The sequence below is a fragment of the Drosophila biarmipes genome, chromosome 3L (assembly GCF_025231255.1).
Source record: "Drosophila biarmipes strain raj3 chromosome 3L, RU_DBia_V1.1, whole genome shotgun sequence".
Taxonomy (NCBI): domain Eukaryota; kingdom Metazoa; phylum Arthropoda; class Insecta; order Diptera; family Drosophilidae; genus Drosophila; species Drosophila biarmipes.
In genome coordinates this window covers 14,526,706-14,541,614 of record NC_066613.1, presented here as the reverse complement: position 1 = coordinate 14,541,614, position 14,909 = coordinate 14,526,706, and the positions used below count along the sequence as shown (strand labels likewise).

Sequence of the window (14,909 nt, the reverse complement as noted above, 5' to 3'; positions counted from 1 at the left end):
CTTAAAAGTTGGTAAATTAAAAAAAGCTAAGAAAGGGAAGCCGAAGGAGAGCGACACGGCGAGCGGCACCCTTTTTTTCATTAGTGCTCCGTGTTAATGTTAATGAATTCGCGCCCTAATGAAGCGCCGTGCTGATTAAATTTTCATAAATCGCGACTCTTTGCGCCCCATTCTGCTCCTTCGGCTTCCACCCTGTGGCTCATCAATCCATGGCTGATCCCTTGCAGTGCCGCCGAAGCTCAGTCCCTTCCAAACGAACATCCTGCAGCTGAACATGGGCGATCGGGCCTCGCTCACCTGCTCGGTGGTGAAGGGCGATCTACCCCTGACCATCAACTGGCGCAAGGACGGCCGCCCCATCGATCCCACCCAGCACATGTCCGTGAAGCAGGTGGACCAGTACAACAGCATCCTGGTCATCGAGAACCTGGGCAGCGACCACACCGGCAACTACTCCTGTGTGGTCCGCAATTCGGCCGCCGAGGTGGAGAACTCGCAGGCCCTGCTGGTCAATGGTAAAAATAACGAAATATCGATATAACGATCGACTTGAGTCCGAGTTAACCAGTAATCCGTATTCCGTATTCCGTAATCCCGTTTAGTTGCAAGTAGTTGAGTTTCCTTTCGTATGCACTTTGATTCATGTACCATGTAACACAGAACCATTGAATTGCATATATATACACATACTTATATATATTCATAAGATCCTTGCTATCCTTTGTAAATGATGTTTCCACTTTCGGAATGTTTGTACAAGATTAAGTAGCGTTTTCATTCGAATGTGTTAACAAAACTGCGAAGGTTTACAAATTGATAATCAGCAATCAACAATCGGGATAAGCCACATATCACATCATCGTGGGAATCGCAGGAGTCTCCGCTCAAGGTGTCTTCGCCGACCATTGCCAATCTTAACCCGTTTCGCCTGATCTTTCCTCTTGCAGTGCCGCCGAGCATAGAACCGTTCGCCTTCCAGGAGGGTTTGGCCGAGGGCATGCGGACGAGGACCGTCTGCGGGGTCTCCCGGGGCGATCCGCCGCTGAAGCTCATCTGGCTGAAGGACGGTGACCCGCTGCCCGACCTTTTGGGGGCCAATGTCACCATGCTAGACCAGTACAGCTCGCTGCTGAGCATTCCGTCGCTGTCCGCCACGCATTCCGGCGAGTACACGTGCGTGGCCAAGAATCCGGCGGCCGAGATCAAGTATACGGCCCTGTTGCAGGTCAAAGGTAGCGTACTAGCGTACCCATTACACACAGCTAAACAACAGACACTCAAAGAGAAAGACACCAAAATATCAGAGCCACTGGTCGAAAAAGACTACGAATAAAACTATAGCGAAAATAAATGGAGGTTTCAAAACAATTATTATACTGACTATAAGTATGCAACAGAATTTTCTCAACACTCAAAAGAAATGCGTTTATTACGAAGGTAAAGTGTGTTGCATACTTATAGGCGCCAAATAAATGTTTTCAAATCCTGCGTGCCTTAAAATAACCCGCATGAAGTGGAGTTTATAAAGAAAATAAAATGTATTTCGTATTCGATCCGAAATTGGCGATGTTATTTCTCTTCACACAATTACCAAAGACACACACGCATACAACCAAAACTAAGCGAACTTCACTTGCCCCTCAATAACTTTTTGCTTTCCCGCTGATGTATTCAAGAACAGCTTCTTAATGGTATTTTCAGTTGTTGATGATAATTTTTGGTTGATTTTTAACAACAAAGAAATCTAGGCTGATCAAGCTTTTTGGGAGCCCTCGATTAGCTCCGGCGCAGCTGAACGTTGCCCAGCCCGAAGGCGCTTTGATTTTTTGACTCTCACTAAGAAAACTCCCCCTAACTCCATAAAACGTACCGCTTAAAAACCCCCGAAAACCCCACTAATCTACAATTAAGAGTTCCCCGACACCCTTAAGTCGCTTTGGCACGCTGTGGGTTTTTTTGACAACCGTCTCACCAGGTAAACCGTTTTAACTGCACTGCTTCTTATGCGCTTCATAACCAAAAAATCTAACAAATTACGTATAAAGCTTATGAATATCTCTTTTGATTTGCTGCATATGATTTAAACCGCTTTTTACACGACAAGTCGGGTCCTTAGATGCATAATTTGGGTGCGTTCTCCGCTCCACCAAGCGAAATTCAATTGGCGGTCCCTCATTTTAACGAGCTTGGAGGGCGCACGGCATTCGTGATTAGCTGTAATTTATGATTTATACAAATACTCCTGCATAAACATGGAAAAATAAGCTGCTTTAAGATTCATTTGCCTTATTCGCTGTGTCCTTTTTTGGTGCTCGGTCTGCAGGATAAGTGCAGCAACTCCTCCGCTACCCCTGGCTCCTCTCTTCATTTTTGACTTGCAGCTTCCGAAAAACTCCACTTCATCTACTATGCTCAATGTGCTGTGCTTAATTAACGAACGCATAAACAAGGCGAAGGCTGAAAAAGATTGAGATCGCATTAAAAGCCACGAAGCCGCCACAAATCCGCCGAAGATACTATGAAACTCGCGCTTATGCTTCAATTTGGTTTGGCCTCTCTAATCGCTTATTTCCACACCGAAACAAATATCTTCAGATATCGACAAAAATGTATTTCATATCTGAAGAATTCAATGAATCTTTTAAGTACTTAAAACTTTAAAAAATCTAAAAAAAATATATATTTCTCTAATCAAAAAATATCAATCTAAATAAAAATATAATTACTGTAAAAATTTTTTTTGAGATTCAAAGATAGAAAATTTTTGACAGAAATTTATTATATCCCATTTGTTAGATAAATATAATAATAATAGATACAAATGTATATACAAATAAATGCAATTAAGATATAATAAATTTATATGCTTAAAAGTGCATATATTTATCTTACATACATATACATATTTATCTTAAAGAAGTATATCTTATAGATATATATCTTATACAAATCTTGTAGATAGAGAGATATACATCAAGAAATATTTCTATCTTACAAATGGGATACAATAAACATAAATCGTTGAATCTTTTGGATACAATGATCGTTTCTCAGATGCAGAGATCTGAAAATGCGGTATTTTTTTCGGTGTACCCACCCCTTTCGCTTGTGTGAGTGCCTGATTGCCTGTGTGTGCGTGCGACTGACAAAACGCTTGAACATAATCCTATTGCAGAGCAAGCGGAATAAAACCACAAAAATAAAGAAACGAAATGAAATAAATTAAGGAGAACCAACCGAAAATAAACGGATAAGAAACTTAAAGCTTCGCAGTATTTGCTAATGTAGTTGAGAATGAATGTTTTTATCTAGAAGCCGGCCAGCGCGCTGCACTTTTTGTTTCTGCATGCCGACTGTACATAGTAGAGATGCAATTTTTAGTTTGCTCTGTGCCAACTGCATGCGCGTAGTGCTGTGACAAATGAATTTTAATTTCCATTTATTTATGATTTGCTTGCTCTCCTCTTGGTTTTATTCCGTTCCGTCCTCCTCGGTTCTTAAGCTCTGGTTTTAATTCGTTTTCGGGTTTTCCTCCTTTCACACGCAGACTGCTCCGTTAAGCTTTTCCACCCGATTTCGCCAGCCATCCAGTCCCGGGGGTGGGCAATTATATTTATTTCCATCAGCCGAGCGAAGCGCTCGACGACGTACACAGTTTTCAAAATATAATTTATTTATTTTGCCAATGCCCCATTTCCCGGGCTGACGCTGCTGGTCTTGTTGTGTGCAAAGATTTTTTCCGTATTCGAATTAGGCACGCTGTCCCCAAAAAAGAAATAAAATCCCCACCCAAACGCTTTTTACTAAGCAAAAAATACACCCTGAGTGAAAAAAATACACCACAATAACCAGAAACCATTTTAATTAATACTTTAGCCCTGGGCCAGATGTTAATTTCATTTGGAGCTCTATAATTTGCTCCTTGTTTGGGTTTAATTTTTAATTAAAATTTTTCATTTCGTTATTGCTGCACAAACAAAGGCTGGCAATTAAATGCAGCTGCTAAGTAAACAGTTTATAATTTATTGAAAACGCCAATCCACTGGTGGGTTGAGTTCCCAGCTTATTGTTTCGCTTTTTTCGTGTTTTGTTAGCTGCGTGTCCAACTATAAAACTCACACCACGTTCACGTTTATGTTGCGCATTCTATAATTTCTATGCAAATATATTTTCCGTTTCGCTTCTGGCATGCCTTTGTTATTTAATTTATGCGCCGCATATATACCAGAACATATTAAGCCTTTTTTGCGATTTTTTCGAACAACCATCAAAGAACCGTGAGGCACAGAGCGTGGGCGTATCAAAGAAAACACACAAAAGAGAAAGCGATCCATTTGAATAAACGAAAAGAAGTTAAAATAAAATCCTTGCACACCAACAAATGAAATTATAATTAATTTACCCCACGGACATACCCTAACGATTTTCCTTAAACATGAGAAACCCCCGAAGAATAAACATATCGTTTTGTTCCATTTTTGACTGAGTTGCATATGAAATTATTTTTGTATTTGATTTTGAAGCAATCCACCCAAAAAAAAAAACCAAACTATCCTTTTGTACATTAGTTGAAAAGTTCCTACTATATTGCTACCACTATTCAACCAGTTTTTTACATTTGTGCTAGGCACAATGAAAATCTTAAGATCGTAAACAGCAAAATTCTTTATGCCGTTTTTTACTTTGCCAGAACTCTTCACTTTTCCTCTCTGTCTCTGTCTCTCTCTATATCTCTCTAAGAACCATTACTCTTACTGTATGTCTTAGCAGTTTTAATTTGAATCATTCGTTCTGCGCTCCCGTTTGATTTCTAAGTAAGTTAACTAACTATCCATATCACGCATACGCCCCGTAGTGCCGCCCCGCTGGATTGTCGAGCCCGTGGACGCGAACGTGGAGCGCAATCGCCACATAATGCTGCATTGCCAGGCCCAGGGCGTTCCCACGCCCAGCATAGTGTGGAAGAAGGCCACAGGTAGGAGTCCTAAAAAATCATTTAATATTTATTTTTCATTAAGGTATCCTTGTCCTAAAACTAGGACAAAACATGTTACTGTTCTCATTAAAATTATTATTAATTATTGTGAATTTAAATGCATATTGCGAGTATGGTAGATATAAAAGACATATGATTTAAGTTCACTAAATATTTATTACTCTACTCCAAGCCATGAACTCTAAACCATATTAACAAATTATTGTATTTGAAGTAATGACATCAGATCTAGTTAATTTAGTAAAGTATTAATTTAGTAAGTAAGGGATTACTTATTAAATAAAATACAATAAATAACACTTGTTAAAAATGTTAAAACCTAGATGGATAAAAAAAGAGTCAAAAATATTTGAATTGAATAACAGCTTAAGACTTAGGTACCTAGGAAAGTGCAATAGTTTTATTAAATCAGTATATTTGATAAATACAGGGACGCGTATTTTGAGTGCATGTATCATACCATTAACCCACATATTCCCCGGTTCTTCAATGTCTCCCCACAGGCAGTAAATCCGGCGAGTACGAGGAGGTGCGCGAGCGTCCCTTCACCAAGCTCCTTGGAAACGGCTCCCTGCTGCTGCAACACGTCAAGGAGGATCGCGAGGGCTTCTATCTGTGCCAGGCCAACAATGGCATCGGCACCGGCATCGGAAAGGTCATCCAGCTGAAAGTGAACTGTGAGTATTTCAGCAGGGGACGTCGCTGTGGCAATTTGGTTAATTGCACTGCCGAGGCCCCGGAGGAATCGCGGCCGTAATTAAAATGGGCAAAATGCTCGCCACTTCCAGCCTCGCCGTACTTCTCCTCGACCTCCCGCTCCGTGATGGTGAAAAAGGGCGACACGGCGCTGCTCCAGTGCGCCGTTAGCGGGGACAAGCCGATTAACATTGTCTGGCTGCGCTCGGGCAAGAACACACTGAATCCATCAACCAATTACAAGTGGGTGTAGTCCAAAGGATCCTGAAACAGCCCAACTAATCCCGCTGAATTTCAGGATCTCCGTTAAGCAGGAGGCCACCCCGGACGGAGTATCTGCCGAGCTGCAAATTCGCACCGTGGATGCCACCGATAGCGGTCCCTACTTCTGCCGGGCCAGCAATCTCTATGGTAATGATCAGCAGCTGGTGCAGCTGCAGGTCCAGGAGCCTCCTCTGCCACCCAGTGTCCTGGAGGCGGCCATGATCAGCAGCCGGTCGGTGAACATCAAGTGGCAGCCCAAGACCATGGGCACAGGAGATGTGACCAAGTACCTGGTGGAGTTCCGCGAGGCAGATCGTACGTATAGGACCCCTTCTTAGTGTTGATTATAGATGATATATATGATATTCCTTTAAATAAGGCTCTCTCCCACCAGCCTTGTTTGTGGAGCAGTGGCAGCAGATCGAGGTCAAGGATCCGCCGATGTTCAATGCCTTGATAGAGAACCTCAAGCCGGCGACGCGCTACGCTTTCCGGGTAATTGCAGAGGGCTCGGCGGGACGAAGTGCTCCCAGCCAGGAGCTGATAGTTCGCACGGAGCCACAGCGACCCGCAGGACCTCCCCTCAGTCTCTCGGCCAGACCCTTGTCCTCCACCGAACTGCTCATCAGCTGGGTGGCTCCGCTGCCTGAACTGCGACACGGGGACATTCAGGGCTACAATGTGGGCTACAAGTTGTCCAGCTCGGGAAATACGGCCTATAACTTCACCTCCGTTGCCGGCGACTATGATGGGGGCAATGGAGAGCTACTGCTCAGCGGTCTGGCCAAGTTCGCTAGATATAATGTAGTGGTGCAGGCCTTTAATCAGGTGGGACCCGGACCTCTTTCGGAACCCACAGGCGCTCAGACAATGGAAGATGGTAAGACACTGTTTCTGATTCACATAAATGTATTTCACTTTAGGTGTCTAAAAGTACGCAACAATATATTTTAGGATTAATAGCCGCATATTTTTAGAAACCCGAAAACTGTATTTAATTATAATTTTCATTTAATAATTTTGAAAATTATAATAAAATTTATTTACAGTCCCCAGTCGCCCTCCAGAGGACGTTCGCTGTGCCGCCTTGTCATCCCAATCGCTCCAGGTCTCCTGGCAACCACCACCAATCTACCACACCAATGGTCTGCTACAGGGATACAAGCTGATCTTTGAGCCCATCATCGACGACATCCAGCCCAGCAAGGACGAGGTGGAGTCCCGGAAGACCACGGCTCTCACCATGGTGCTGACAGGCCTTCGCAAGTATACCAACTACAGCATTCAGGTTCTGGCCCACACGCGAATGGGTGACGGAGTGGTCTCCAAGCCGTTGTTTTGCCACAGCGAAGAGGACGTGCCAGAGGCTCCGGCGGACATAAAGGTGGTCTCCAGCTCATCGCAATCCCTGTACATCTCCTGGCTGCCTCCAAACGAACCCAACGGAGTGATCACCAAGTACAGTCTGTACACCCGGGTGGTGAACGGTCGCGAAGAGCTGAACAACGAGAAGCGTAGTCTTCCTTCCCAGCAAGCTTACTACGAGGCCAAGGGTCTGCATCCCCACATGGAGTACCAGTTTTGGGTGACGGCCAGTACTCGAGTGGGCGAGGGCAAAAGCTCGCGGGTATCCTCACAGATTACCACAAATCGCGTGCCCGCCAGAATCATATCCTTCGGCGGCTCAGTGGTCAGACCCTGGCGGTCCACCGTCACACTACCCTGCACTGCGGTGGGAAAACCCAAGAGGGAGTGGTTCAAGTCGGATGTGGCCCTGCGGCAGGGCGGCATGCACAACTCCCAGTTACTGGACAGCGGAGATCTGATCATCTCCAGCCTGCAGCTGGCCGATGGCGGCAACTACAGCTGCCAGGTGGACAATGGCATCGGCACCGATCGATTGACCCACACCCTGGTGGTCCAGGTGCCGCCCACGGCGCCCGTTTTGTATGTGACCAGTGCCACCTCGAGCAGCATCCTGATGCACTGGAAGTGCGGCTTCACGGGCAACGCACCCATCACCGGTTACACGCTGTTCTACCGGCGGACCAACGGCAACACGGACGAGATGCAGTTGTCGCGTCATGCCTCCAGTCATGAGCTCAAGGGCCTGGTCTGTGGCAGCACGTACCAGATCCACCTGAGTGCCCAGAACAAGGTGGGCACCTCGCCCACCAGCACCATGCTGCACGTGCGCACTCAGGGTCAGTCACCTGGTCATCCCGCCTCCACCGCCCTCTTGGCCCCCAACTCGACCTCGCTTTTGGTTCGCCTGCACTCCTGGCCGGACAATGGCTGTCCCCTGCTGTACTTCGTGCTGCAGTACAGGGCGGTGACCGAGGATCCGGACGCAGAATGGGTGCTGGGTGAGTTTTACGTTTTTTCCGCTTTAAAAATCACAGTTTTGGCTGGCAAATCCCCTTATAAAAAATGCGAAAATTGGTCAAAAAATAGTTTTTGGTAAGAATGATGAGGATTTTTAGCCTAGGTTGTCAGCTGTTCAGAACAGTCATTATTTTAGCTATACGCCCTAATTTGGATTAAATACGGTTGAAAACGCGCTAAAAGTAGGAGTATTTTTTTTACTAAAATCTCTTTTGTTTCTGCTCTTTTTAAACAATTTGTTACTTTTCTGTGCAGTATCTAACGCCCTGAAGCCGCAGCGTCGCATAGTGGTCAACAATCTGACACCATCGACCCTCTACCAACTCCGCATGGAGGCGCACAACGTGGCTGGAATCTCGCAGGCGGACTTCACATTTGTGACCTTGACCAAGGACGGAGACCCACCACCACCGGAAATCGTGCACCGCGGCCATCGCGGTCAAACCACCGTGATTTTCGCCAACATGAACCTGCTCATCCCCAGCATTGCGGCGGTGTCGGGAATGTTCTGCACCATCATCATGGTCATCGTCTGCTACAGACACAGTAAGCATAGCCATTCACTTGTGATTAACTGCAATGATCGACTAATTGACTCAGTGCTTAAAAATGCACAACCGCACGCAGAACAAGCCAATCACATTCAGAAGGAATCGCTCGAGAACAGAGCCAACTCGGAGGCTGCCCAGCGGGAACGCTACTATGCAACCATTCACAAGGTGTCCATGCAGAACAACGATAAGATCCCAGGTGAGTCTCGGGTTACCAGGAGTGTCACAGAAATCTCAACCAAATAAAAAAAGGGAAATATGAATTAATCTAGTTTAAAATACTTTCATAAAAAAATGTTTCAACGAATTTGTGTATATGTAGACAAAGAATAAGTTGTAGCTCGAGAACCAAAAAGGAATTCCTGGAATTAATCCAATTTGTTTGAAAAAGTTTTTTCCCCCTGTCTGAGTGACAGGAGTACCCCTTGAGATTTCTGTGACAGCCCTGGCTGCATTGTCCCCATTGATCAGCTCCGCTCACCGCCCGAGGACTTTCCGCAGAAACCTCCGAGGACATCTCGCCGTACGCCACCTTCCAGCTGTCGGAGGCTGGGGGCAACATGTCGCAGCCGCACCACGGCGGCCCGGCCAACACGCTGCTCCACTCGTTCATGTACCACGAGCGGGCCCTGGCCGAGGGCTGCTCGTCGCCACCACCAGCCGCGGTACTGAACCCACCAACCACCACCCATCACCACCACCACCACCAACGTCCACTAAAGACAATTCATAATTATTATCAGACCTCACCGTTCCATAATATCGTGCGTTTGTTTATTCATTTCTTTGATTTAGCTCTCCCTCTACTATACTCTACTCTACCGTACTCGTACTCAACTTCCATTGATCTGTGTGGTCCTGCCACAATTAGTGTTTTCCTAAGTGTACTACGTGCTTTTTATGTTGTTCTCTGCTCGTGTATTTGTTTGCCCTTCAGTTCCCTTTAATTGCAATGCCGTAAATCATGCCCAGGGGCTGACCCCCCGGATCCATGCCAATCACCTGCCAATCTTGAGTTCCCCATCTTTTGTTCGAGAAGCGTTCCATTCCCAGGCGCTTTTGTAGTCGCTAGCTGATATATCCTGCTGATATAGCCAGACTAACTTCCCGCTCTGTTCCATGTGCAGTCCAAGAACCGGAGGCGCCACTCCAGGAAGACGGAGCCCGAGAGCGAGGAGTCTGAATCGGACCAGGACCAACTCACCTCCAGCCGCACCGAGTCCTCCAACCAGCACGAGGGCAAGATCAAGCACAGTAAGTCCAAGACTAGGGTTCTACTGCTTTTAATGGGATGCATTTGAAGAGAACTAACCAAAGGGCCTTTCTTCACATCATCTTAAGAAAATATTAAGTCTTCTTTTAGTTTCTATCTGCGGTGAAAGGTAACAAAATAAAAGGTAAAAACTAAGAAAGCTTTGAAATCATTTTTAAATCTACTTTGAAATACATAAAAGTATGCAATGAATAAAGGATGCTAGTCCTTGTGAATGAATTTTAAGCTTAAAAATTTTTTTTTTCATATTTTTAGGCACTCGAGAAGACATTGCCTTAACAATTTTGAGACAACTTTCACTGCAGATAATCTTTGATCTCAGTTCCCAGGCTTTTAAACTGCCCGCTGAAGTCTCTTTTTGTGTTGCTTTGTTTTTGCAGACTCTAGCCTAATACAACACTTTCCAAACCACAATATCTCGATAACATATCTGTAGTAGGCCAATCAGACACAGCACCAAAAACTCTACACCAACAACTAAGATCAGGCCAACAAATAAGACTAAGCCACCCGATTTGTAATTGATGGTAGTCATAAGTTAGGATTAAGTTTTCTTTTCTGAAACGTTTGTTACTTATTGTACCCCAAAAAAAAAGAACTCTCTATCAGCCCGCTCTTTATTTTTCTGTTCTTTTCTTCCCCACTAACAACTCCGCCTGCGCTGCGATCCACCATTGACCCGTTGATCCGCTGTTGCGACTTGTCGCAGGCATCATCTACCATGGAGCACAGTCGAGCACCTCCTCCGATCTGTCACCAATGTCCGAACAGAAATCATTGCCCCGCCGCGGTCGCTCCAGGTATCATCATCAGCAATATCAGTTTTCCACCAATACCACACCGCGCCACCACAACAGCAACAAAATGAACAACAACACCACCAGCAACACGAACACCACAGCCACCAATACGACAGCCACACCATCGACATCGAGCAATTCGAACAAAATTCTATCGCCGCGCGGCGGAAATCTGAAATCCATATCGAGCACCTTCAAATCGCAAGACTCCATACAGTGCCACATACCCACATTGGTCAAGTCGCCATCGATCAGTACACAGCAGCAGAAACAGTTCCACAAGCAGCAGTTGCAGAGTAGTAGTAATGCCCAGCATAGTAGCGCCTCGAATTCGAACAGTAGTAGTTTGAAGCAACAGCAGCCCCTCCTGATCACGCCCAAGCTCCATCAGCTGGAGGCCAGCAATGGCCAGGAGCTGATGGGGCTGGACGGGATCGGCAATAGCCATAGCCCGTTGGTAGCCTGCATGCCGCCCTCCTCACAGTTCCGCCCCATCCCGCACAAGACCATAATGCCCGCGCATGAGCCACCGCACCACCACCAGAACCACCAGCCACCGCATCCCCAGCAGCAGCAGCAGCATCCGGGCACGCTGCTCAACCCCTCGACGGCCATGCTCTCGTCCAAGTTCTTCACAGCGCCCACGCTGCCCAAATAGGATACGGCCAATGGGGGGAGTGAGTACGTTGGTGGTGCCATGGAGGCCATGGACGGTTTCGGCTACGACAGCGGCGAGATCTCCTGCACCTACATGGACCCGATAGATCAGACATGAGACCTGGCCTACGGTGAGGTGTGTGGTCCCCCCGAGGGGGCCCGTTAAGGCCGCTTTCGCGACCTGGTTGATCAGATGAGAGTCGATATTTCAAGCTAATAGCCACTATAAATTATAATTTGATGTGTTTTGGTTTAGAGCCACTGAAATCTTTAAAAGTTTAGAATTTAAGAGGTTTTAAGTCACTTTTGGGGCTGCCTAAAAGTATGCCATGCAAAAGAAAGGCCTCTTTCCGCATTTATAAAAGAATCGTAGCACACTTTTAGGCCTGTTAAATTATAAAAATGGAATATACTTGAAATTAAAAGGAATTTATATCAAATAATTTTCCACAAATATTCGAATTGCAATCTCATCTGCTAAACCAGGTCGTGAAAACTGTGCCCACCCACGCACACCCAACCACACAACCAGACTAGAACTACACCACTAGGTCTTTAACCGAATGAATGCTTGAATGCTGTGGTTGCAATCAGAAAAAACTCCAACTCTGGCCCTTTCTTGTACTTGCACCCCTCACCCCCCAACGATCGCCACCCACCACCCTCCCACTCCCCGAAAAAAAACACGCATCCAGGGCCGGCATCCTGCGCACGCTGCATCCGCTCCAGCTGCAGGCCGAGTGCACCACCGGCGCCTTCCACCGCACCGAGGACGGCGGTGGCCTGGGCGAACGCATCGAGCTGGCCGAGGTGGAGGTCGATGTGGACACGATTAAGAAGCTGAAGCTGGGTCAGAGGTCCTCGCTGTGGTCGCGACCCTCCTCCACCACCTCCCAGCTGCAGCAGGAGCACCACCAGCAGCAGCAGCACCAGAAACACCACCAGGCGCAGCAGCAACAGCAGCACCACCAACAGCAGCAGCAGCAGCAGGCACCACCACAGCCATCGCAACCACACAAACGAGCGCATTCGAAGTCACCGCAGCCGCAGCAGCAACAACCACTGCAACAGCAACGCCAACAACAACATTCACCCGCTCCTGGCCAAAAACTGCTTAGCGAGAAATCGGATTACTCGATATCCGTCTGAGAAATAGGTAAGATCTGATCGCAAGATCAGCACATAGGATGAGACCAGGCCCCCTGATAGCCACAAATGCAACGGCAGCCTGGGCGTTTTTGTACATTTTTATAGTGCATTTGTTACCTAACCACCCGGCCCCCTCCTCCCCCCAAAAGACAGTCCACCCTTTCGGTAATGCCTTGAACCCAGTAACACCCCCTGCCCCAAGAGAAAAGACGAACACTCAGTCAACTTTCGGACAATCAGTATCAAAATTCTGCACCAACCATCCAAAACCAAAAACATACCAAATCGAAACACTTCCCATTATAAACTCCTGCCCGTATCCATAGAGGTCATACTACTTATAAGTATTAACGATTGTGCATGCTACCCACGTATAAGTATGCGAATGAACATGGCATGTGCCCAGAAAGAACCCAGGTCAGTTGTCGAACTTCCAGAAATGTTGTATGTACATATACTAACGTAGTCTCTTAAGTATCCGTAACGACTAATGCGTATATCACTCGAAACTGTAACTCAAACTACTAACTGCAAAACTATCGCATACTATCGTATCGTATCGAATCGAATCGAATCGAACTGTTTTTCATCGTATGTAGAAAGGATGATCTTCTAGGCGTGGGTGTCCCGAAAAGAAGCGAGTGTTTGGCCTATACACACATAGCTACTCCTAAAGTAGCCCATAAGTTTCGGTTTTGTAGTGCACCAGGGCGACGAAACGAGGAATTTAATCTTGAAATTTCAACTAAACCAAAAACTCAGATATATGCTGTGTACAAATTTATATGAATGTATATTTAACTGTGTCCGTGTGCGTGTCTACGTTATGAGACGGTCGTGTGCTCATGTATATAGAATAAATATACCGAAATATACAATTGAAGAATACTCATCTAGTTGTTAGTACTGTACTTGTAGAGTACCAAGCGTATTTTGTAAATAATCAAAAGTGAACCCCTCAAAGGACTGACAATGATAGAGACCCATGACTCCGCCGGGAGAGCTCACACAGACACCAAGTAAAGCCACAATGAAAATGTTAACTAAATGTATTCGATATAGCCGATGTACACCCACTCGAATATGTCGCCAGCTGAATTTGAATTCAAAGCAGTATTCATAGAAAATATGACATTATATCGCAGTAACAGTAACAGTAACCACACTTTAGTGTTTCCATTACAATAAACTGTCATTCGTCGAGTTGTAGATAAATGTTTTTAAAAGCGAAATAGCGGAAGGAACGAGGTGAGCCTGTAGGAGAATCAAATAAAAATCGTAATCAAATTTCGAATTATCACAGAAACTCAATCAAGCAGCAGAAAAACGAATCGAAAGCCAAGTTAGGAGCAGACAAACAAACTACAAATTAATATAACTCTTAGTTCGTATCGAATAATCCAAATAATATGATTACATAGCTGTATTTTAACTAGCCTACAAAAGCATAAGGAACCCATTAAACAGTCATTTAAAATCGAGGAGGAGGAGGAGCAGCAGGATCGGAGGGACGAATCGAACCCGTTTTTGGAAACCGTGTGCCAAAATTTGTTTTTAGACAAAGCTCCATTAAATTACGAGTAAACAATAAATATGCAAGCCGTGAAATGCGAGTAAATAGCAGCCATGAAATATGAACATGCAAATTAGAGACACAGAATCCACAGAATAAAGTTGCAGATTAAGGTGTTCACTTGGGGGAATTTATTGGCCCCAAGCCACACAAAAGTTCTTTTGTCGCTCATTTCAAAATAAAACGAAATTTCACGAGCCAACAGCACTCCTTGTTTATATAGCGATTGCGGCATTAACGCCCCAGCGATTTTAGTCGGTTTTTATATGAATTTACTTGTACGAAGCAATGAAATGGTTTATTACATTTAACATCGAATTTTACGAATTTATTGAACAAACAGCAAGTTGCGACTGCAAGGAGCAACCTCACAGCAAAGTCTACAAATCAAAAGAGAAATTAACTTAATAGATCACAATCAAAACGAGAACAAAGCAAGTACTTATACGAGGAGGAGAAACAATTTTTATGTTTAACATATAATTAGCACAACAACTACAAAATAAAAACTATTAATGTAAAAACAAACGGCATTTAAAAAATATAAGAAATATTTAAAAATACC

At 45.2% G+C, this 14,909-nt stretch overlaps 1 protein-coding gene across 18 annotated transcripts in view; it reads left to right on the top strand.

Moving 5' to 3' along the window:
- LOC108028383 (cell adhesion molecule Dscam2) overlaps positions 1 to 14,906 on the top strand; it is a 34,035-nt gene extending 19,129 nt beyond the window's left edge. For 2 of the 18 annotated variants that reach the window (XM_017100184.3, XM_050886560.1), the window contains exons 10-21: positions 948 to 1,232; positions 4,856 to 4,975; positions 5,500 to 5,673; positions 5,785 to 5,935; positions 5,991 to 6,271; positions 6,351 to 6,836; positions 7,006 to 8,322; positions 8,597 to 8,887; positions 8,942 to 9,091; positions 9,394 to 9,656; positions 10,020 to 10,146; positions 10,875 to 12,178. In XM_017100184.3, coding sequence (XP_016955673.1) covers positions 948 to 1,232; positions 4,856 to 4,975; positions 5,500 to 5,673; positions 5,785 to 5,935; positions 5,991 to 6,271; positions 6,351 to 6,836; positions 7,006 to 8,322; positions 8,597 to 8,887; positions 8,942 to 9,091; positions 9,394 to 9,656; positions 10,020 to 10,146; positions 10,875 to 11,623 — 4,394 coding nt within the window. In that variant the 3' untranslated portion in view covers positions 11,624 to 12,178. The other 16 variants (XM_017100192.3, XM_017100191.3, XM_050886562.1 and 13 more) reach the window with 16 other exon arrangements.
- The last annotated feature ends 3 nt before the right edge of the window (positions 14,907 to 14,909 follow it).